The 23,872-nt window shown below is 35.0% G+C and overlaps 4 protein-coding genes across 4 annotated transcripts; 3 read left to right on the plus strand and 1 right to left on the minus strand.

The window, feature by feature from the left end:
- Positions 1–4,259: 4,259 nt before the first annotated feature.
- On the plus strand, positions 4,260–6,393 carry LOC18043829 (sugar transport protein 10). The gene is made up of 4 exons (XM_006437552.2): positions 4,260–4,429; positions 4,570–4,892; positions 5,006–5,635; positions 5,764–6,393. Exons 1-4 carry the CDS (start codon positions 4,297–4,299, stop codon positions 6,226–6,228), a joined length of 1,551 nt encoding a protein of 516 aa, XP_006437615.1. The 5' UTR covers positions 4,260–4,296; the 3' UTR covers positions 6,229–6,393.
- Positions 6,394–7,194: 801 nt separating this feature from the next.
- Positions 7,195–10,010, minus strand: LOC18043830 (thioredoxin X, chloroplastic). Its single transcript, XM_006437553.2, has 2 exons — positions 9,478–10,010; positions 7,195–7,619 (listed from the first exon to the last, which is right to left on the minus strand). Exons 1-2 carry the CDS (start codon positions 9,847–9,849, stop codon positions 7,413–7,415), a joined length of 579 nt encoding a protein of 192 aa, XP_006437616.1. The 5' UTR covers positions 9,850–10,010; the 3' UTR covers positions 7,195–7,412.
- Positions 10,011–10,164: 154 nt separating this feature from the next.
- LOC18043908 (E2F-associated phosphoprotein) lies at positions 10,165–12,675 on the plus strand. Its single transcript, XM_006437555.2, has 3 exons — positions 10,165–10,259; positions 10,375–10,540; positions 12,108–12,675. Exons 1-3 carry the CDS (start codon positions 10,196–10,198, stop codon positions 12,364–12,366), a joined length of 489 nt encoding a protein of 162 aa, XP_006437618.1. The 5' UTR covers positions 10,165–10,195; the 3' UTR covers positions 12,367–12,675.
- An 8,028-nt stretch (positions 12,676–20,703) lies between these two features.
- LOC18043909 (transcription factor TCP7) lies at positions 20,704–22,776 on the plus strand. The gene has a single exon (XM_006437556.2). It carries the CDS (start codon positions 21,068–21,070, stop codon positions 21,866–21,868), a length of 801 nt encoding a protein of 266 aa, XP_006437619.1. The 5' UTR covers positions 20,704–21,067; the 3' UTR covers positions 21,869–22,776.
- Positions 22,777–23,872: the final 1,096 nt, after the last annotated feature.

The following is a 23,872-nucleotide window of genomic DNA, read 5'->3' on the forward strand; positions in this document are numbered from 1 at the left end:
TATTTTATAGTCTCAAAAATACTGGGAGAACTCATTTGATATATACTCTTCTCTGTTGTTTATTCGTACACAACAAACCTTTTTTCAAAATTCCTTAAATTTTGAAAAAGTATTAGATTTTTCTTTTATTAAGAAGACCAAGACATACCTAGAGAAGTCATCGATGAATGTGACCATATGTTACATGCCACTAATAAAAAGTCGCTTTGACTCTTCATATGAGAGTTGGTGAGCCTTGCAATACTGACACCCAACACACAATGTATTTATTCTTGCATCAAGTTAAGGTAGGCCTCTGAGTATTGATTTGTGATAGCTAACAATCCAATCGAGCATGCCATACATTTACTGTCTTATTCTTTCGTCTTTTGTCTACATATGAAGACTTTGATGATAATACATAGACTGACTTTAACATTTGTCCTTCCATAATAAGTGTCCCTGAGATCTTTATGTCTTAATACACCTTGATATCTTGAGGACTGAATAAGACATAGTTGCATGATGTTGTTAGTTATGACACTGAGAGTAGGTTTTTCTTTATACTTGAGACATAATACACATTTTGAAGTGACACTTTGTGTGGACCACATTGACTGTAGTGTTGACATGAGCTATTGGCAATCGCGAGTTATTTGATGTTACTACTATGTGACCTCTTTTGTACTTAGTTATGTCTTGTGGCTTCTCTCTATCACCAGTCATGTGATTTATAAGCACCCCGAGACAACGATCTAATCACTCTCATAGTTAATCCGGCTAGGTATTGTTACTGCAAGGGCTAGCTCTTATTTTTCGATAGCCACTGATGCCTCAACTTTTCATTCTTCATCATTATTCTTCTTTGATTTGAAGTAACAACATTACTCTCTTTAGACTTTTTCTTAGACCAACAATCTTAAGCTATGTGGTCCCTTTTTTCTGTAGTTGTAATAATTCCCTTCGAACTTTTTCGTTGGCTTGTATTGGCCACCATTACTGCAATTCCTTTGTGTTCCTCCTATCTATGAGCTACCTTTGTGTTGATGACCTTTTGACTATCAACATCTCCTTTAGCTTCTTGACCATTATGTCGTTTGAATCGATGTCTCTTCTTATCAGTGAAGATCGCTTCATCATCATTCTTTACTAAGGTCTTACTCATTTACTTGTCAATCGCTTCTTGATTGGCAAGTAAGTTTTTAAATTCCTCAATGGTTGGTTGAGTTAGCCAACTTTGGATAGCTATAACAAAGCTCTTAAACTTCCGCCTCAAACCATGGACAATAATTATTTTCATTATAGATTTAGAAATTGTAACAGTAGGATCTAACTCAGAAATTTTATAGCATAGAGACTTTACCTTGTTGAAGTACTCGTTAACTGTCATGTTTTATTGTGAAACTGACAGCAGCTCATTCTTTAGAAGCTGTAGCCGTGTTATTCTTCTTTCAGAAAATCATTATAAAAGTGTCCCAAGCTTCCTTAGGTGTTTTAACTTTTTTTATATGTTGTAACATCTCTTCTTCAATTGTACTCTTAATGTTCCACTTCTTCAAAGCGGCATCCTTAGTTGGTGGTTTCACATAATTACTACAAACAATCTCCCATAGATCTTGGCCTTATAAGTAGGACTCCATCAATGTTGCCCATGTATTGTAATTTTTGTTGTTGAGCTTCTTGATTCCTCCAACTACTTGAAGGTCACCCATCGTGTTTGCAAGATTTTGACAATGCCAAGCAAACTCGATCTTCACCAACAAACTTGTAGAGTTTCAAACTCCTAATGATTCAACGAAGCTCCACTAAATGATCCTCGATCATCTTCATTGTACTCTTACGGATTCCCTACAACAGTTTATGACTATTGTGAACTTCCAGCAACACTACTATAGTGGTCCTTGACCAACCTCGCTCTAATATTAAATGATTCTCAATCATCTTCGTTGTACTCTTACAGGTTCCCTATGACAGTCCTTGGCTATTATGAACTTCCAGCAACACTACTATAGTGGTCCTTGACAAACCTTGCTCTGATACCAATTGTTGAAAACAAATGAGGATTAAACTGCTCAAAACTAAAACTATTTATGCAGCAAAAGAATTTTACTAAACTGAAAACTTTATTGATATTTTACAAGAAAGACTACAACACTCATCGTTCACTCTTCTTTATCCCTTATAATTCTTCACTCCTCACTTGATACCTACAACAAAGTGCATAGGAGTATTTATAGTAATCTAGAACTAGTACAAACAACATAAATATTAAATTACAAAAATTGGATAATCACATTTTACAAAATATTTCTAAATGCCCAAGAGATTTCTAGAATTAGATATTTTTAAATTAGAAATATCTCCTAATCTCCACATAATTTTTGAATTTTCTATGGATTAGGCTTTGATCTTGGGTTTGGACTAATTTAGTTGGATTGGATCATGAAATTAGTGTTGGAATTTTAACGTCACTTGCAGTTATAGCTTCCTTCTTTAATTATTCAATAAAAAGCAACTTTGGTTGAAAATTTTAAATTTTCTCAAGAGGCCTTGCTTTTCTTATGATTAGTTCAGTAATTAATGGTGCTACTAGAAACAATACAATACTTATAATTGGTTGCTTATGTTATCAAGTGTATATTGGGTGAAATCTTGGGCTATGTATATAATGTGAAGAAACCCTCAATTTTGAGGCGATTAGTTAGCATATTATTAAGGGAATAATTTCATTGTGGTTGAGTAAATCTTGGGCTATGTATATAGTGTGAAGAAACACTCAATTTTTATGTTAGGTTTTAGTATGAATTAGCTCCAAGCTTCTATAAAATTTTATGGTGTTACATGCCCATTTGAATATCAGACTTATTGAGGTAATCTAAGTTAGATTTTTGAAAATTGAAAAAGCAATAGGCATTAATTGTTGCAGTTGATTTTCCACAAAAATAAACTTAGATCGGAAAGAATAATTTATAGAGCCACATCCACATGCACAAATAATTTTATAAGAATTGACGTGTTTATGATCGGTTGATAAAAATTTTAAAAATTAATAAAAATAAACCATATAGATCATTTCATACTTTTAAGTCAACTAATCCAATGATAATATGCATTTTTTGCTTCTTCTTAATCGGCCATTTTAACCCCAGTTCATCATTCTCAATTTGAGCCTTTCCAACTGCAAATTCAATAACTAAATAATCGTTTCAACGAATCAAAGACCGATTTGCTCTATATTTGGCATGTCTATGCCCAAAGGATGTACTTGGTCAAACATTTACTCGCAGAACACTTGGGACTGAGTTGACATCTTTCGGAGCAGCTGGGATGGATTTTGCAATTATATTTTGTTTTACATTTTCTTTAATCGCCTGAAATATGGTCTAAAGGAAAGTTTGATCTTAGGTTGAATTCATTTTCATGTTCAAAATCTAAGATCCAAACGCAAATTTTGATGTGGTTCACATTTAGTTTAAAGATTGAAGGAAACAGAATATTTCTCCATATATATTAAATATTTTATATTTGCCTATTTTTATAAATAAGCGATATTTAAGTCTACTATAAAAGAGTCCTAAAACACTCGTTTTGTTCATTCATACTTTTCAATAATATTTTCATTATTCAGAAACTTTATTTCTCTTAGTTATCAATCTTTTTACATTTTTGCATCGTCAATTATTCTATTTACGTACAGTGAGTTGTTACAAACTTGTTAATTGGACTAATTTGTAGTTCCAAAAACAGAAACGTGATTTTTAAATAAAAAAATATTTAATACAAGATAGCTTATCAATTATAGTTAGAGTGATGCCTAAATCTTATAACGGAATAAAAAAAAAAAGGAATTATTTAGAGAAAATGGAAAACGGCCGTTGATTTTACATAGCTGAGTTAGATGTGGTACAGTTGAGATTAGTTACCTATTTTAAGAAATTCAATAACATGAAACAAGGATAAGCCAACCGCAAGTTCACATGGAACCGAAAAATAGCAGGCATTTGGATAAATTCTTGATTGATATATGGATAAAAAAGCCTGGTGGATTTAGACAAGTCTTATTCATAATTTCCGGACAGATCCGCTGAAATAAGATGCCAAATATAGAGAAACAACCACTTGGAAATCTTATATAAAACGAGTTAAATATCATGTCCATTAATTAACAGGAGTTTCTTTCTTAGGTGCTTATGAAGGATCTATCAAGGCAAATAAATACCTTGATAAATCCCTCTGCATCCGCAGCGAAGAAAAAATAATTAATAAACTCCTGTAACATTTTACCTACAAAATTAAAAGCAAAAATTTGCTGCAAAGATGGCTGGCGGAGGAGTTGTCGTTCAAGGCGGTGTAAAGAACTATGAAGGCGGTGTCACCAGCTTTGTCCTTGTCACTTGTTTGGTAGCCGCCATGGGCGGTCTCCTCTTCGGTTATGATCTTGGAATTTCAGGTTAGCAGTACAGCACATGAAATAGCGCATCAGTTATGGCCTTAGAAATTTAGTCATTCCTTTGGAATTTTAATCTTGGCCTCATTAAGTTTGCAGCTTCTTCATTTTACATTGATATATATCTTTAAAAAATTGTGCAGGGGGGGTGACCTCAATGGATCAGTTCTTGAAAGATTTCTTTCCGAAGGTGTATCGTAAACAGCTAAATAAGGGTCACGAAAGTGCATATTGTAAATTTGACAGCCAGCTTCTTACGCTTTTCACCTCCTCCCTCTACCTTGCGGCTCTTGTTGCTTCCTTCTTTGCTTCAGTAGTCACTAGGATGTACGGCCGTAAAATGTCCATGACTGTTGGAGGCATTTCGTTTCTCATCGGTGCTATCATCAATGGTGCTGCTGTGAATATCGCAATGCTTATTATCGGTCGTCTTATGCTTGGTGTCGGTGTTGGATTCGCCAATCAGGTAAAATATATATGCACACACGAAAAGCCGTCCTGTATATTAATTGTTTCCGGAATACAAGGGTCCTGTAGTTTTCATCCAAATCCTGACGAGCTATTGCTTTGGCTTTATAGGTGGTTCCAGTGTATCTTTCAGAAATGGCACCAGCAAAGGTTAGAGGAGCCCTCAACATTGGATTCCAAATGGCCATCACCATTGGTATCCTGATCGCAAATCTTGTCAATTACGGCACAGCCAAAATCTCCGGCGGATGGGGATGGAGAGTGTCCCTAGCTCTTGCAGCAGTTCCGGCAATCTTGATGACTGTTGGTTCCTTCTTCCTTCCCGACACTCCAAACTCCATCCTCGAACGAGGCCACATCGACGAGGCCAAGAAAATGTTGCAGAAAATCCGAGGCACCCCCAATGTGGATGAAGAGTTCCAAGATCTTTACGACGCTTCAGAAGCTGCCAAGCAAGTGCACCACCCGTGGACAAACATACTCCGCGGGAGATACAGACCTCAGCTCACCATGTGCACTCTCATTCCATTCTTCCAACAGTTCACTGGTATCAACGTCATCATGTTTTACGCCCCTGTCCTGTTCAAGACCATCGGATTTGGCGCTGAAGCTTCACTTATGTCCGCGGTTATCACTGGTGTTGTCAACGTTGTTGCCACGTTAGTCTCCGTTTTCTCTGTTGACAAATTCGGAAGAAGAGTCTTGTTCCTCGAAGGTGGCGTTCAAATGTTTATTTGCCAGGTATATAAATCGGATGGCTGCTGGCTCATCAAGGCGCATCCCAAATAATCAACATCTTATAAATACATTCTTATAAAATAAATATCTAGTAATTAATATTGGATTTGTTTTTGTGACGAATATAACAGTGTCTAGTAGGAATTATGCTGGCATTGAAGTTCGGGCTCAGGGGGGAAGGAACCTTGACGAAATTCGACGCGGACTTCGTGTTGTTCTTAATATGTGCATACGTAGCAGCATTTGCGTGGTCATGGGGACCATTGGGGTGGCTGGTACCAAGTGAAGTGTGTGCTCTTGAGATTCGATCAGCAGGACAAGCCATTAACGTGTCCACAAACATGATCTTCACATTCGTCGTTGGACAGGTTTTCCTGTCGATGCTTTGCCACTTCAAATTCGGCCTCTTCTTTTTCTTCGCCGGATTTGTGGCCGTCATGACCGTTTTCGTGTTTTACATGGTCCCTGAGACGAGGAACGTACCCATTGAAGAGATGAACAGAATGTGGAAGGCACACTGGTTCTGGGGCAAATACATCCCTGACGAAGCTGTTATTGGCTCTTCTAATGAAATCCAACCTAACAAGACTGCTTGAATTGGGCTAATAGAGACAATTTCTTTTCTTTTATTTTCCGATTTAACTGCGTTGCCTCTGTAACTATAATTCATTCCATCTGCTTGAGAAAATTATTCATTTATACATCTGTTTACTGACACTAGGAGCTCAATCCCTAAGCAATTTGTCTAGCCAAAGGTCCCACCAAAAAAATTGTACGTTTTTATTTCTAAAAATAAAGATAATTAATTTCTTATTTAATTGTACTTTTCTTTTTCTTTTTCTTTTTTTTAATATATATATATATATATAGACATGTGTGTATTTCTAAAATCATCCTAGACAATTAACGTCTGCAATTCCTCCCGATTAATATGGGAAACAAGTGAAATAAAGTTTCCTGATAACAATTCAACCACGATGTATATAAATACTAATTAAGGAAACTTAAAAGAAATTCTCAAAAATGAAGAAACCATTGATGTATCTCAACCGACTCAAATACTCAATGATCAAGTTTTATTTTTGTGTATTGAAAAATAAAAATAAAAATAAATAAATAAAGCATGCCTTGCAAAACATCATTTGGTCTGCCATAAACATTTGTAGGGGTAAATCCGAGATTGGAGTATAATTCGCGGAGGCCAAATTTTAAAAAGTAAATTTTTAAGGGTTAAATTGAAAAAAAATAATTATTGGGTTAAAATGTTAAAGTATTAAAGGTATTATTTCTCTTTTTCTTCACATGGTGGTATAGAAAATTAACCTTAAAAATAATGAATATAAGAATTCATTAAATAATTAATGGAGTTTCAGAAAGCATTTTATATTTACATTTTCGCTTAACAGGAAATACATCATAATGCAACCACAATTAGAAACAAAAGTGAACAATTGTCCAACTAGCGTTCACGTACTCTTTCTCCTCGATGTTCACTTGAGAGAATTGGAGTTCTACAAAAAGAATCTGATGCCAATTGCAACTAGGAAAATAAGCAAATGAAATGAAAAACCAATTGTGGCCGTTGGAATATCAGAAATTATGTATGATATTCTTGTTCCATAGATCAAAATTATACAATTGAATACATCCACGGATACTGTAACGAATGATACAAGATTACATAAGGAAAAGGTAAATATTTACCCATATTCGTCTTTGCCAATGATGTCAAAATCTGTTGAAGAATGAGCATAATTTGCTGAGCATGTTCAAAAGAGGGCTAAGCCACTGAGATTGAATCTAAAAGAGTATCAATATACTCTTTAAGCTTCAACTTCGTAATTGCACCTTCCCTCCTGCTTTCCGGAACTTCCTGTCCATTCTTGAAGAGAATCAAGGTCGGCAATCCATAAACTTTGTATTCCTCTATTAGTTGTGGGTTTGCGTCATGATCAATCTTTACGACGGTCAATCTGTCTCCGTATTCCTAAAATAACGAACAGACGCCATTTTGGAAACCAGTACATTACATTAAACTGAGCTCCTCCCAAAATGGTACAAACTGGAGTATGTATCAGAAATTACATTTTCCAATGTATGAACCAGAAATTACAAATACCATTCATTCCATCAACATCACTACAAAAATTATGTAGACCTACTTCCGAAATATTTAATTTATCAAAAACTCAGAGCTTATATCAAATTTCCAGCACATAGATAAAGACATAATTTCAGATACACTAGACAGAGGCAGCATGAACCAAGCTGCAAAGCATTGCTCTGATGAATGACACAAAAAGAAAACTACAACCAAAATATGAAAAGTAAGTTTTTTTAGGTTGTCAATAATGCTGATTGCTAGCGGAGATTAGCATCTCAGCAAGACTGAAACTACAGAGTCATAACAATAAAATATTGAACAAGGAACTTTGATTATGTCAAAAGAGCATGTGATATTTTCACTTATAACTTTATCACATTAGTTATGTCATCGCATGTTTTCCACAATGCATTCCATTGTAACTCCTATCAGAACTAAAACAACAGAGGAACCAATTATTCCCTCCCCCACTGGTTCACCATATCTGTAAGGGAGGGTCCATCGTAAGGGAGGGTCCATTCAACTGATCCTAGTATACATAAATTTATTCCCTCCCCCACTGGTTCACCATATCTTACATAACTTTACAATTATTATCTAGGGACCACCCTTGTGCACCAAATCCCAATTGACACAGCTTTTTCTTTTCATAGTTTGATATGCTTGAAATGGAAAGACAATAGATACTAAATTTTGGTAATGATGTCTGAATTTCCTAGTAAGTATATTGAATGTACAGCCTCTCTTGTTTAGATCCAGACCAACATCAAAGGTAAAAAATATAAAACAAATGTCATAATGATGGTTTGCTCCTGTCAAGCTATAGAATAGTAACATCAAGTTATAGAATACCAAATAACATGCATAAAACTTCCAAAATCATTGTTGATAGCTAAAGCCAAGTGGTAAGAGGTTCCTAAATTTTGAGAACAGGAATTTGGACTTCAAATTTTCTGATAAAGAAAAAGAAAATGCACTTATAGAGCTTTGTGGGTTGAATTCATGACATTTTCCCCCCAGCCATCAACAGTTATAAATTGCAAGCTCTATTTAGCATGTCCAGAAATCTTCGACAAAATATGCTCCGGCATGGTCTAAAATGTGTCCCAACACAAATATCTAAATAACGAAGGCAGACCACTGCTACGGCTGCAGGTTTGTTCAAAGACTGACCACTAGGTAGCATCCTAATCACCCTGGTATAATTCTCACAAGGTTCACAAACAAACCCTTTGCAGGTTTCAGTAACCCCACACAACTGACAAAATGTCCACACAGTTCTATAATTTCCAATAGGATCTCAAAACTTTTCTTTCCATGCACATATTGTGAGACTATCGCAACCAGCTTATGCAGAAAACTTGGAAAGCAATCTAAATAAATATAAATATGTCTAGTAGATAATAAATTGGACAAAAAATAGTAAAGAGAGTAAAATCGCATTAACTTCCACGCTACAGTTGCAATTGTACAGCAATAGCCTTAGCGTGAATATCTCGCAAAATCAATTTGACTGACTGTAACCGCATTGATGCAGAAGAATTAAGCAAACCCTTGATAACAAATCAATAATTTTAATGAACAGCCTTGAGAATTTCAAACCGTGGATAACAAATTATGAATAAATCACAGCCCATCCAATCCAAACTCGTTAAAAGTCGACAATCTAAATCATATGTAGCAATAATAAACAAAAATTTCGAAAAATATAAACTAATTAAGGATAGAAAAGGAAAAGAACCTGGGCGAGCCATTCGACGGCGGGAGCAACCAAGCGGCAAGGACCGCACCAATTGGCCACGAACTCGACAAGAACCGGACGCTCAGATTTCAAGACCGTGTTTGGGAACTCACTTTCGGTAATCTCCGTTATGCCACTGCTCGCACCGCAGCGTACGCGTATTGCCAACCTGGGAAGCGTATGATTATAAGACTTGAGTGAGAGGTTCGTTCGAGACCCGAACAATAGCTGATTCTTTGACGGCGTTGTTGTTGTTGTTGTAGCGCTGGTGATGATGTTCTGTTGCCTGTGGGTCACAGTAACTGTACGAACAGGAGCAACCAGTGGTTGCTGTTTGAACAATAAAGTGGAGTTGGAGAAGACGATGTCCATTTTGCAAGCGCTTAAAGATTTTTAGAGCATTTTCTTTTCTTTTTGAATTGTTTTCAGTTTTGTGTGATACAAAAACGGAGCAGCCGCAGGACTAACAATAGCGACACAGCGGGTGCTCCTTGATTTGTGGCCACACATGAGCAAATGGAAAGCCGCCAGGTTTGTGGTCACGTGAGATTATCATGTGATCTTTTGAAGAATTTTTATGTCTGCTCTTATAACATAATACAAAAGCAAAGGTTTTACTTGTAATTTAGATTAAAATTGAGGACTTGGATGTAAAATACCACACTTCATTTTGTTCAAATCAGCCGAGTTGAGTTGAGTCGGTTTCAGTGTCAGAGATATGGAAGGAGATGGCAAATCGGAGCGGGAGATTCTCTACTCTCCAACCAATTCTCAGCAAACTGGTAATATACATATGCGATTAAGTTAAGTATTCACAAGCGCAACTTTCACAAGCGCGCATTGTGAATATAAGGCCATAACAATTTAACAGTAATGTTTAATTGTTTCGCGTTTCAGTTTCTGATGATGATGAAATAGATTACACCGTCAAGCCAGAGTTTTATGATCCAAATCTTGACGATAAAGATGAATCATGGGTTCGTAGGGAAAGAAAGGGCCGTACTTCCGATGCTGTGCTCAGCTGTCCCGCCTGTTTCACCACTCTTTGCCTCGATTGCCAAAGGTATTTGCATTCAATCTTTTATGTTCGTATAAAATTGTGTGAACTCATAATTGAATTGAATTAGGGAACAATTGGTTATTGATTGGAATACAAAATTTTGATGAAGTAATAAGGAACTATCTAATGCGAAGTTTGATGATTTGTTTCATCATTAATTGTTTAAAAATTTCCACAAACATTGTTGCATGGCATTCTATTCTAACATTAGTTGGAATCTTTTTGTCTAAAGACGAAACCTAATATTCATGGTTTATTTAGAGGCCAGTCCAGTCCAAGGAGGTCTTGTTGAGAGGAGGAGATGATGCATGAACCATTTGGATAAGTTCGTGATGCATTGACAATGTGACACGTTAGTGTAATAAATAAAGATTCATACGTTTAGATAATGGTGCATGTAATGTAGTCAATAATAATCCTACTTTTGATATATGAAATATCGTTGGTTGCCTATGAATACCATGTTTGTAAAGGGCGATGAGACTTGTGAATGGAAATTTCTTTGTAAATCTTGTACAATGGATTTGAATGGTTCCAGAAACAAGTGTTTATATTCTTTCAAGTTTCTGCTTCTATTGATGTCTGTTAAAAAAATATCATGGCAAAATATTAGCATTAGGAATTGTTAGTTGTGATTAAGCAAGCTTAATTTAGATCACCTATTCGTTTTAGTGGCAAAGTTGTCTATACATTCTTACATGAGAAAGAAAATCTTCAATAAAAGTTGGAGAATTTGTTTCAATGAGTCTCTTATTTAATTATTTGCTTAATTTGCTAGACGCATGTGATGAATAAAACTGAAAGTGAAACCTACCTCTTGAATATTAGACACTTCTTTATCCTTCACCATTTCAGTGATTTGCTCAAGAGCTGTTTTTGCAGCATCATGCTCAGCTTCTTTTCCAAGAGGAAATGTTCTATGAGACACAAGTTTTTCCATTTACCAAAGCATGTGCCGTAAACTTTAGTGCATGCTTGAATCCTTCATTCCTAGCCCCATACTCAGTTAGCTGAATCTCTTTCTTGTCTCTTTTGTTGCTGTGTATTGATTTCATTTATGGAAGTTTAAATTTGAGGTGAAGCTGAAAACAGTGAGGCAACTCAACACACAAACACAAAAACAACAACACAAATCGATAATACCTTTCTGATGACTGACCTTTTCTAATCAGTAACAAAATTGTGTCGTATCTGTGTCTATTCTTATATCAGGGACTTTTCTATTAAAACTGAAAACCGTGTCTCAATTTCTTTTGTCCAAAGACCATCACGCTTTGTTTTTCTTGCTGTTTGGATATTCCTGAGTGTGAGACTGCTAAAGCAAATTGAAGCTACTCAGCTTTCGCTTGTCTTCATATTTGTTTGTCAAGGGAATCTCTCCTGTTTTTCTTGCTGATTGTTTATTGATTTATTCTCAGTACATTTATATATATGTGTGCACACACGCAATGATGCTAGTCTGATGCACTTTCCTTAAATTTTTGAATCCTTCCCTCTATTCACTACTTCCTCTAGTGGTGACCATGCATATTTGTATTGATTTTGTAATAACGTGGATCAAATCTTGTAGGCATGAAAAGTATGTCACCCAGTACAGGGCAATTTTTGTTGTAAACTGTAAGCTTGGAATTGGCCAAGCACGGCAAATCACTCCAAAGGGAAAACAAGGCAAAAGAAAAAGGGAATCTAGTGAGGTTGTAGCTGATCCTGCAGATGGAGAAAGGGAAACAATAAAGCCAGTCTGCTGCTCTGTTTGCTCAACAGAGGTTGGCGTCATCGATGAAGATGAGGTCTATCATTTCTTTAATGTCCTCCCTAGCGAGTCTTGACCTGCTTGGTCTTAACACTTTTGTACATTAGGAATTTTGTGGTTTATGGTTTATGTGAGAGTCATGACATCACTGTATCAATAATATACTTCTTTTTCCTAATTATATCATTAGAACATAGATGAAATCATACACCCCTTTCACGTTCAAAAGCCAATGTCCTGCTATCAGGTGGTAGTAGTAAGCATTGCCAGCCTCAAGCCTTGAACTAAAAATTCGATTAGTGTTGGCCCAGCTTGGCCAGTGTTAAATGCATGCATCATCTGAGCTTGGCATGGACTCGGGTTGGACTTAAAATCTTGGCCCAGTTTAACCGAACTCAACTCAAAGGTATGCCAATTGGGCGGCCTGCTCTTTTATTTTACATATAATGAGTAGTGGTGATGTTTGGATCCATCAATTTATTACATTACATCCTTTTTTCTTTTTTTATTTTAACTTGAAATGATTAAAATATCCACTATGATAACTTAAATTTTCAAATTTTACCTGTTTCTGGATGGTCAACAGCTAAAGCTTGTGCTTATAATAGATTATAGCCCGTGATAAGGCATCAAGAAAACAAAAGTACGGTGCCATTACTGGCAACAATTTGCTAAATAAGGGCCGATAACAAAAATGATGAATAAGGGTAATCTTGAAAATAAATAGAGTTAATAAAGAAGCGTGGGCGAATGAGATAAAATTAAGGAGATCAACTATCATTGTTACTACTATTGCATGAAAATTAAGTTACATTCCTCCGGTTTGAACTTTTTTTTAGTTTAATTTTTTTTATTTCTTTTTTCAATTACATAATAATTAGAGTCTAGTTAAATCTAGAAAGTTTTTTTTTTAACTTTATAATTTGATGGTAAATTGAAAAAAAAAAAAACGAAATGTTAAATGAAAAAAATAATAATAATTGTCAGATTCATTTAATGGTGAAGTGATAATGTGATATGTTAGAAAATTGCACTCATTAACATGACTAGTCAGCACTCAGCAGTATCCACATAAAGTTTTTACTTGGTGAAGAAGCATAACAAGTTGGGAAAGTCAACAACCCAATGCTATTATAAATAAATAAATGAATAGTAAAAGGATTAGTGGTAAAAGCAAGGATAAGTTTATCCTGGACAAATCTCCAAGCCAGCGGATCAAGCGTACTGGACAAAAATCCACGTGTTAAAAGACTATTGGCTTAATGTAAAAGCAAATCTATTGGCGTCAGCTTTTGGATCAAATAAATGGATGATCTCGCTCTGTCCCTTTCATCAATAAATTCCAAAAACAGTTGGGTTGGGGTCCAGCTGGCTTTATATGTTGACAACTTATAGCTTTCATCTCAATACAATTAATAATTTTCTTCTTACCATCACTTCATTTTTATTTTTTATTTTTGGTTAATGACTACACGTAGCTGTATTTGTATATTTAAGATTAGGGTTGTTCCTAAGTTATATTAATTATAATTTATAATTAAATTTTTCTTTTTAAAAATGGGTAATAAAGCATTGAGACTGTGTGGACTAACAGATGAATTTTACTTAACTGCAATTAATTTAAGAAAAATTTTGAAAATTTATTATGAATATCTTATAAAATATTCTACATGATACGCTTGTATAATTCTCACGGATTTTAATATCAATTTTCCTTTTTTATAGGCAGCTAAATTCATAAAAACGATAATATAATCTGAAAATCCACGGATCATAGTTTAAAATAATAGTACTAATAAATGTTAAATCTATTCTTATTTTTCACAAATGGGGACTGAATTTTATTTGGAGGTGAATTTTTTGTGATGCTAAAAGATGTTCATCGCCTCTTCCTAATAAGTCTTCACATTTTAAAAAATTATGAATTTTTAGATTGTACATGAATCTAAAACAGACCAAATCTATTCACACCTCACTCGCTTAATTTTTTTTATATTGATAATAAAATAAAACAACTAATATTACATCATATATTTACAATTGTTCTGTCAATAGATAATTATAACTACGCGTACTAAGACTAGTAGTTCACATAAATTAAATCTTATGAAAGACACAATCGTTCTTAATTAAAGACTGAAACAACTGCTCTCATAAATGTAAGAGCAAGCAGTTCCACACCTATTACCTTAATTGAATGCGAAAAGTTATTTTTCCTCTCTCTGTATATAAAAAATAAAAGAAGAGAAAATTTAAAGAAAGAAAGAACGGGAACATTGAACTTTGTGTTCAAACAATTTAGTTTTAGTTGGAAAAATGATGATTATCCCCAAGAAATCGAAGCATATCTTGCCACCAAAGAATAAAAGACGAGGTTTACTTGAAAATAGCATGTCTTAATCGAGTTGTTATGAGGGCCACTAAACGAGGTCAATTAATTAGAAGATTCCACTCAAAATGATCAAATTGTACAAGTTGCATGTATTAATCCATTTTTTTGACTTCCCTGTTGACCTTTATGTGTTTTAAAAGTCCTCTTAGCCGGCGTAAAACAAAGTTGTTTCCCAAGTGGGTGCTCGTCAGTGTTCTTATTTTATTTGTGTTGGATTATGTCGAAATTCATTTACAGTGTAATATAAATTTTAATCACATACGTAAAGTGATAAATAATAAATAATTATTATTTATTATTTATCACTTTACGTGTGTGGCTGAGATTCATACTCCACCGTAGGTGAACTCCAACATAGTTATAGCTATTTTATTTTATTTATTTTTACGATAATGATTTAGTAATGAGCAATTTCATAATAAATTAAAGTAGTATAAAGATGGGTTGTTTTTTTTTTTAATTATATAGGGTCATGATGGTTTTATATAACCTATAAATTTATCTACTATTTTTTTAAAACAACTAATGCCGTATATCATTTTTGTAATTTACTTTTGTATTAATTTTTTTTTTAATTCTTAAGATGGGGTTTCAACTCTTGTGTAAGAGATTTGTAAGAGAATTTTTACCATGCACCCCATGCATCAAGGGCAGAACCCAAATATACGTAACAATAACCAATAGATATCAAAACGAAAGTAGCGACTTTAAAATCGAAGTTTATAGATCTCTTTGTACAACTTTTTAAGTTACATTACAAGTCTTATTGATGTTTATAATTAGAATTTTCTACATCAGCATGCTCTGTCATAGAACGATTCGAACATCTAGACTCGAAATGAATTGAAATTACTTTCAATTTAAAAAAAAAAAAGCAAAAAACAACAAAACACCATTACTTGAGTGAATGAAAAAATAATTTACCACGAAACTATTGTATGGTTCCCATACGTGTACAACGGTTGGGAATCACAAAATAAAGTTCCTTCAAAAATCATAAAACTAACCTAATGAATATACATTTTTAAGGGTAAAAAATTATTTCGTGTGCATGTGCGTGAGTGATCGATCTCTTAAAAATTAAAGAATAATATATAATAAAAATTTGCACCCTCGGATTATTATCAAATACTTCTGCCTATGATTGCGAAGACAGAATTAACACTTGAACTCATCATTAAATGTAAATAAATACATCTTAATTATTTGAAGAAATACACATTCTTATACATTATTAATATTTTAATTAAACTTCAATCTGCTTATATTCCACAAATATCATACTTCACTTTATTGTCCGGGTTTTAAATTGGGATGTTTTGCTCAATGTATTTATTGGCACGAGCCACCATTTGTATTGGTCCACAAATGCAAATTTTGAACCTAACTTCAGGTTTGCTTACTTAATAAGAATATTTAGAACTTCCCAACGAGGCATCCCATGATTTGAGCAAGTAGGCTTTTGGTGTTTTGTCTGCTTCGTTTCTACAATAATAGTGGTGGAATTTTTGTCTTTAAAAAGATATGGCTCCACATGAAGATTCCTCTTTGAGGCTTGTGTTGCTACTTCAGTGTTGCTTTTCTTATATATATATATATTATAGTTAAGATCTTCGTAAAAATACCAAAATACTGTTGAAAAATCTCAACGTCAAATTTGCAAATATATGAAAATGGATATGAGATTATATATAAATTTGTGGGTTGTAACGTACCTCGTAATTGCAATTCTAATGATTCGTTATTATAAACTCATGTTATTGTTACTTTCATACTTTATGAATATTATAGTAAAATCCTAATTATATTCACCATGAGGGAGGGCATACCCAAAATGCACATAACCATACCATAAATCCAAAATCCAAAGAACGTGCGAGGGTTTGGGTCCATGGAGCTACAATTAATAATTGATTGCCACCAAGTATTATAATTAATTATAAGATCATGATCAAGTATTTTAATGGGATTACCAAGGAATGTTGCATCATTCATTTCTAAAGAACTAGATTATAATCATATTAACAAAAGTACATCAAATCTTGTGCACTATTACCGGTTGCCATTTGGTTGATTTACCTCTATAATATATTGTGGTGGTTGGAGATTAAAATTAAAAAAAAAAACATTATATTAACGTGAAATATTAAGAATTAAACCTTATATTAATCAAAGCTAGCTCAGGTTATAGGATACGGAATATATGCCCTTGTGTGAATATAATGATTGAAAAAAAAAAAAATTTATGTGATTTCGTAGAAACCGCGTTCGACGGGCCCATGTGGGCTCAATAATCCAAAAACTTATGACCCTGAGTCAACAAAGTAATGATACTAAAAGTTTTTATTAAGCTCTGCGAATTACTGATATTGATCAATCAATTCGACATCATTTACGCCGGTAATCGAAGGATGAGTAAGCTAAGTTTGATTAATTAATGAGTAAAATTTCGACCCACGCCTTCATTTACCTTTTTATGTTTTGGGCCCACACGTACCCGCCCATGTAATTTGATGTCACATTGAGAACAAAGTGACACTATAATTTTTATTTTCTTATAGGCAACCAACTTTGTATTATATATAAATTAAGAAGTATCAAAACATTTGTATCTTTGATTATTAATTCGACATATAAATACAATATATTGACACTTAAATATTTTTTTCATTTGTAGAAAGTAAAAACAAACTTAACTTATGACCTTCAATTTACGTTTGCAATATATATATAGTCCGAAATTTTAAAGTGCGGGAAAATTTAAAAAAATTTTAAAACTGCACGGTTTTAAAATATTATGAAATTAACATTTTAAAACTGCAAGATTTTCAAGTTTTTCCGAACTTTTCCGTACTTAAAAATACTAAGGATAACTATTAGTATTTAGTAATTGGATTAAGTTGGGTAGGGACAAGTTCAACAACTATCATAAAGCTAATGATAAATCTTGGTGGTTATTTGTTGTTCAATTAATAAGACTACTTCTTGTCTCAGGGTGTGTCTGAGTGATTTTTATTTTTTTGCATTCATGTTCAAAATGTGGGAAAAATAAGAATCAATTTGGGGCTTTGCCACTCCTACCCTTTAAAGGAATGAAAATCAATAAGACTTCTTACGTTGATATAAAATGTTTGTGATTCAAATATGACTTCACGTCACAAATACTTGAAGGAAAAAAGGTTTAATTGTCAACTATGTAATATACTAATATTGAAGACAATGAGACTTAAGAAATAATAATAATAATAATAATAATAATAATATTAAAAAAAGTGATGATACAATCACAAACTATTGTACAAACTTATCTTGTATTAATTTATTGGTTGAATGAAAATATAAAAAAATAAAAATAGAACACACTTTCATAACTGTTGAATATATACTTCAATCAATAATAATAGTAATATGGGTTCGATTATGTTATAACTGCTTTGAAGTAGAACACGCTTTCATAACAATACAATCAAAATTATAACATATTTTTTTATTATTTATTATTTTACGTAAGTAGTCGTGATTCATGTTCTATCTTGGAACAACTCTAAAGTAGCCATTGCCTAATAATATTCGTACACATGATAAGCAGTTTGATAGATAAGCAGCAAATATGCTCGCCACCCACTTTCCTAAGAAGATGCGTTCAAATTACAAATGCACTATAAGTAAGTATTTGCAAGTGATTTTGTGTACATCAAAACTTGTAGTAAACGTACGGATCACATAAGTTCCGAAAAGTGCATTCCATCTCCACGAAGGTAATCACGCCACTTCTAATTATTTTTTAATTACCAAAACATTTTGTACAATTCATTATCATTTGCAAACGTAGAACAAGCAAAAGCTTATAAAAATTCAGTGAAAAATAAACAATTGGCTGGTAAATGGCCTACGGTTGTAACATTGAAGCTGCAGCCTTATCCGTCGGATGTATTCGCAACCATCATGAAGAATCATTCGTCTGACGAAATAAACCAAAAGGCTTGGGCAAATGCTAAGTTACAATAATTGTAACATACATCCCTCATGTGAACCACACAAAATTGTAGGACTCACAATTTATGTAGTTCACATAAAGAATGTATGTTACAATTATTGTAACTTAGAGGCTCCCAAAGGCTTGAGCTTTGCTTGATTGTTGTTGAACAGGAAAAAAAGGACAAAAGCCAAAAAATAATAATAATGGCAAATTACGTAAATAAACAGCTGGCCAGGTGTCAATTGCAACGACTGACTAACTTACTGACTGCGCTTCAATTTAAGCCAAACACTCAGTAGTTCACGCGTCCGTTCTCTGGGCGTGTACCTCACGATATCCGCGCGTTTCACGTTTTCATTTTCCGATCTTTTTTTTTTTTTTTTTTTTTCTTCTTCTCCCTTCCTTTAACCCTTTTGTTTACTCCATTTTCTTGCGTTAAAAAAGTCCAGACCAATTGACAAACTTTGCAAAGTATCCTGTACATTTACGTACACGGTACTCCCAATAATATCTCTGATACTACCTGCGCAATAATGTTGACCATCAAGACAATAATAACTGGATCATCTTCATTGTTTTTCAATATTAAATTAACCTCTGAATGTTTACGGTCAAAGTTTTGTCAGACACTTCAAGGATCGATCTTGTTAGGGAATAAGATTATCCGTTGATCTAAATTTTATTTAATTTTTTTTAAATTTTTTATTATATATTTTTTAGTGATAGTATGTGGATAAAATTTAATTTTTATTTTTTTATGTATTAATAATCAATTAATAATTAAATTATTTACTTAAAATATAATCAGATAAAAAAAATCTAATCTTTTTATTAAAAGGTGTAATTGGGGACATTTAGCTCTGTAATAAATCGATCAAATTTGTTAAAAGTTACTGCCATTAAATGCAAAAAATTGATTACTTTTTTGAATTGTGCTAATTTAGACTTAAATACTAGTAGATTTTTTGTTGTGGTCTGAAGGGTTCTGACATTTATATAAAAAAAAATCGAAAAATATAAGAACATGAATAGAAATTAATTGTTTTTACAAGTTTCTTAATTCTAATATTCTCAAATCTGTATTGCCATTGAACCAAAATCTTAAACTGGACCACGCTGAATCTTGGACTTTATAATCCGTGGAAGTAAAAAGTCTTAACTAATTATACTTTTACACAACTAGACCTTAGTGCCTTAGCTAGAAAATTTTTTTTCTCCTGATTATATAATTGTATAGAGATAAATATATCTCATTCTCTTTCATAAAATTGTGGGTAAAATAGGTACATATATAAGTTGTCTTATAATATAATTGATGTAAATGATCATATATGAATATGAGGCAGTTACATATTTGTAGTGCTGGGAAAAGTTATTTGGGTAACATCTCATGGCGAGTTGCCACTTGTGGCAGCAAATGACGGTAGTGTCGAGGGCGGCCAACAACATACAACGTTGAGGTCAATTGCCGTGAATTATTTTTGAAAGAGGGGGAAAGTAACTGGAAAAGTTCACAAAAAAGAGAAAAAGTGGTGGAACCAAAATACGGAGCTACCGTCACATCCTCCTCATCGCCTTTCATATTATTCACAATACAACTGTTAAACATTTGTGTGTGTGTGTAATGCGCGTATGTGTGTGACGTATGTAGGTAAGGTAGCAGATGCAATTTTGTACACGTAGCTGATTTTAATTTGTTGGTAAAAAGGCCCAATTCCTGTTTTCGACCAAGATTTAGGGACTCTCCCAGTCCAATATAAAACCAAGATTTAGCGGCACTAACAACCATCTTTTCGTTTATTTTTTTCAAATTTCTCAAAACATGCGGCAAAAATATGTGCGTGTTGTGGGTGTATAAAATCAAGAAAACCAAATCACGGACCCCATGAAATCCAGAGACTTATTATTGAGGAGATGTTGTTTTAACACTGATGACGTGGCGAAGAAATGAGCGGATAATGAACCAATTTATTTACAGCACGTAGCTGGAACCTTCAGTTTTAAAAATTAAAAAGCGGGGCCCAGTACTGACAACTCTCACATAAATTCCTCAGTGAGGACAAAAAAGACGAGGGGGAGGGAGGGCGCGTGAGAAACAATCCGCGGGAAGATGGAAGCTAAAAATGAAAAAAATTGAAAGGTGAGTGAGCTGTGGGGGTGTGTAAAGTGGAGCCCGCCACCCATGTGCCTTCCCTCCTGTCTCCACCAGCTCCTGCCGCTCAATGATTAGCTCTCTGTTCCCCCTCCCTAACCAAAAAACCTCTTAGCCCTCAAACCTCTAACTTTCTCTCTCTAAACAAATCCAAACACATTAATCATTCACGCTCTTTCTCTCTCTAACACTCTTTTAACTACTTCAACAAACCCTAAAGCTTTTATCTTCGCCAAATTCTACCTGGTGCTCATATGTCTAATTCGGACGGTGCCACTAACGGCGTCTCCAACGGCGCTATTATTGACCCCCAGAGACAGCAGCCTCCTGGTAATGGCGCGTTAACCGTCAAGAAGCCGCCCTCCAAGGACCGCCACAGCAAGGTCGACGGCCGCGGCAGGAGAATCCGCATGCCGATCATTTGCGCAGCGCGTGTTTTCCAGTTGACTCGCGAGCTCGGCCACAAATCCGACGGCCAGACCATCGAGTGGCTTCTCCGCCAAGCCGAGCCCTCAATCATTGCTGCCACGGGGACGGGTACCACTCCGGCTAGCTTCTCCACTGTCTCGGTGTCGGTTCGCGGCGGAGGGAACTCGACTTCCTTGTCGTCGACGGTGTCTTCTTCGGCTATCTCCGCTGCGTTGGAACATAAGCCCTCGCTGGGTCCCGCCCCGTTCATTCTTGGAAAACGCGTGAGGTCCGACGATGATGGGACCAAAGGGGAAGATTCCATTTCTGCCGTGGGTCCTGCCACGGTGGGGCCGATAGTGGGCCCTGCGACTCCAGGTGGCGGGTTCTGGGCTTTGCCGGCCAGGCCGGATTTTGGGCAGGTCTGGAGTTTCGCTGCAGCTGCCGCGCCGGAGATGGTGGTGCAGGCGGCTTCTCAGCAACAGCATCATCATCATCAGCAGCCACACCAGTTGTTTATGCAGCAAGCTATGGGAGAGGCATCGGCGGCTAGAGTGGGGAATTATCTCCCGGGTCATCTCAATTTGCTGGCATCTTTATCGGGCGGGCCCGGGAGTTCGGGTCGGAGAGAGGAAGACCCGCGTTGAATTTCGGGTTTTGGATGCTCCGTTGATGGTGGTGTTGATATAAATATATTATTACTATATCTATATATATATATATATATATAGGTATGTGAATGTTTAATTGTTGTCTTTGTGTGTGTGGAGATGAAGAGAAGATTTTTTACTAGTGAATTTTTAGGGTTAGGGATTAGGGTTTGGAGGAATTTGGGAATTTTTAAGTATGAATTCAATTAGGGTTTTAGTTGCTTTGTTTGTTGATTAATTAGGGTTTTAGGTTCAAATTTGTTTAGGTTTGTGGAAGGAGGAGATGAGGAGCGCGTGATTCTCTCAGTTCTGCTGCTATCTTATTCTTGTGGCCAAAATTTGAAGCAATAATCAGACTTACTGTTCATGTTTTAGGAAATTCATACCAAGTTTGAGTGACTGAGAGTTCCTCTTATTCTTTGCCAAAGTAGTCTATGGATTATACTATTTTGGTTTCAGTGAGACGTGCTGTCTAAAAGACTATTCTTGCTGCTTATGGTTTGAATTTCCAGTAACCAACAAGTGGATTACTGGGATTCTTTTTTCGTGATTTATGTGGCTAAATTCTCAGCTGCAATTTCGGCAATTGCTTGAGAAGAATGATTGATGATCTTCCTTGAATGTTTTAGCTGAAGAATGGCGAGGGTGATTGCTTGCTCATGAAATAGCACAGGTGGCAGACTGTGTTTTGCTTTCTCTCTCTTGACTTTCATCAACTCTTGCTCACTTGTGTGAACAGCTGGTTCTTCTGTATAAGATCTCTGCTTCTGAAAATTTTAGCTGTACCGGTAGCCAATTTCTTAGATTTAATCAGCGTGAAAAATAATGTGTTTTCCCTGTATGTAAGCAATGGATTGTTTTCGGGTGCCTGATGTGTGAATAAAGAGACCCATCTGTTTCTCTTAGATTCCTTTTTTTCATTTACGCAGTCTCCGACGTCAGTGTGTTATTGCCCTTTGCTCATTGTAAATACTAATAATGACTTCAAAATCTGCTTTGCTTAGTTTTGAATTCCATTAGTTTGCATTCACATCAGAAAAATCTTAACTATATTTAGGGTGATGAAAGCACCCTGCACACTGGAAATGATATGGGTTAACTAATAACCAGTGGAAATTGGATTCATTTTTCATTACCAGCATAATCAATTGACTCCTTGGCATGATGGATTTTGTTTCTCAGATGCCGATGGCAGAGCTGATCTTTTGTTTCTGTACAGATTCAGAAGTTAATGGCTGTCATTGCCATGTTACTCTATTCATTGCTAGTCTGCTGGAAACAATTGGTTTTTACCTTTCTTTTTTGTTATTTGTAAACGAACAGTGCAGACACGATGGACCAGCAGCGTTTACTGCCCAGAAGCTGTCGGGTTTTTGTCTTCCCGTTTGGCCAGTATATACATATGTTAATGAATTATGACATATCTCCCACCCATTATGAGAAGGACGCAATTTTAACTGAAACTTTTGGGCTCAACTGCTAGTTTGTCTAAATAATATTGAGATCAAATTGGTTGATTCTTCTAGGAAGAGGTTGGCAAAACATGCAAAATTAATAATGACTACAGAATGAAACCCCTGAATTTGTTACATCTCAATCTCATGGTAAAAGACCCAACCCAGCTTACATAATATTCATTGGAGATGAATGTTTTGTCAGACTTAAGAATCATACGTCTTTAGTAGCGAGGTTATCTTGGGCTTCAACGTGATTAAAGTAAGTAGATTGTGTTTAAATTAGCACATACAGCCTAACACCATTATCTTGACATGATCTACGACGTAATCCCTCATCGTAGTCTGTTAAATCATCGCCCAACCAGTACCAGATATAGGCTAGACATTTACCATTTGCAGCAGATGGGGTTTTCTCTTCGGCAAGCACACCAGCTTGTATGGTGTGGGTTTCTTGAGAAAAAAGAAAAAAAGAAAAAAAAATGCAAAATAAGCAGAAAGAGGGTAATTAGAGGATGAACTAATTGCAAGTGAGGAATTAATCAAT

Source organism: Citrus clementina, unplaced genomic scaffold, assembly GCF_000493195.1.
Source record: "Citrus clementina cultivar Clemenules unplaced genomic scaffold, Citrus_clementina_v1.0 scaffold_4, whole genome shotgun sequence".
Taxonomy (NCBI): Eukaryota; Viridiplantae; Streptophyta; class Magnoliopsida; order Sapindales; family Rutaceae; genus Citrus; species Citrus x clementina.

What these genes read in the sequence shown, in the direction of transcription:
- LOC18043830 (XM_006437553.2), bottom strand. Translation starts at nt 9,849, where the DNA reads ATGGACATCGTCTTCTCCAACTCCACTTTATTGTTCAAACAGCAACCA. An exon ending in CCGTCGAATGGCTCGCCCAG is followed by an intron (nt 7,620 to 9,477) that starts GTTCTTTTCCTT and finishes TCGTTATTTTAG; the next exon opens with GAATACGGAGACAGATTGAC.
- LOC18043909 (XM_006437556.2), top strand. Translation starts at nt 21,068, where the DNA reads ATGTCTAATTCGGACGGTGCCACTAACGGCGTCTCCAACGGCGCTATT.
- LOC18043829 (XM_006437552.2), top strand. Translation starts at nt 4,297, where the DNA reads ATGGCTGGCGGAGGAGTTGTCGTTCAAGGCGGTGTAAAGAACTATGAA. An exon ending in GTGTTGGATTCGCCAATCAG is followed by an intron (nt 4,893 to 5,005) that starts GTAAAATATATA and finishes TTGGCTTTATAG; the next exon opens with GTGGTTCCAGTGTATCTTTC. An exon ending in TTCAAATGTTTATTTGCCAG is followed by an intron (nt 5,636 to 5,763) that starts GTATATAAATCG and finishes CGAATATAACAG; the next exon opens with TGTCTAGTAGGAATTATGCT.
- LOC18043908 (XM_006437555.2), top strand. Translation starts at nt 10,196, where the DNA reads ATGGAAGGAGATGGCAAATCGGAGCGGGAGATTCTCTACTCTCCAACC. An exon ending in AACCAATTCTCAGCAAACTG is followed by an intron (nt 10,260 to 10,374) that starts GTAATATACATA and finishes TTCGCGTTTCAG; the next exon opens with TTTCTGATGATGATGAAATA. An exon ending in CTTTGCCTCGATTGCCAAAG is followed by an intron (nt 10,541 to 12,107) that starts GTATTTGCATTC and finishes CAAATCTTGTAG; the next exon opens with GCATGAAAAGTATGTCACCC.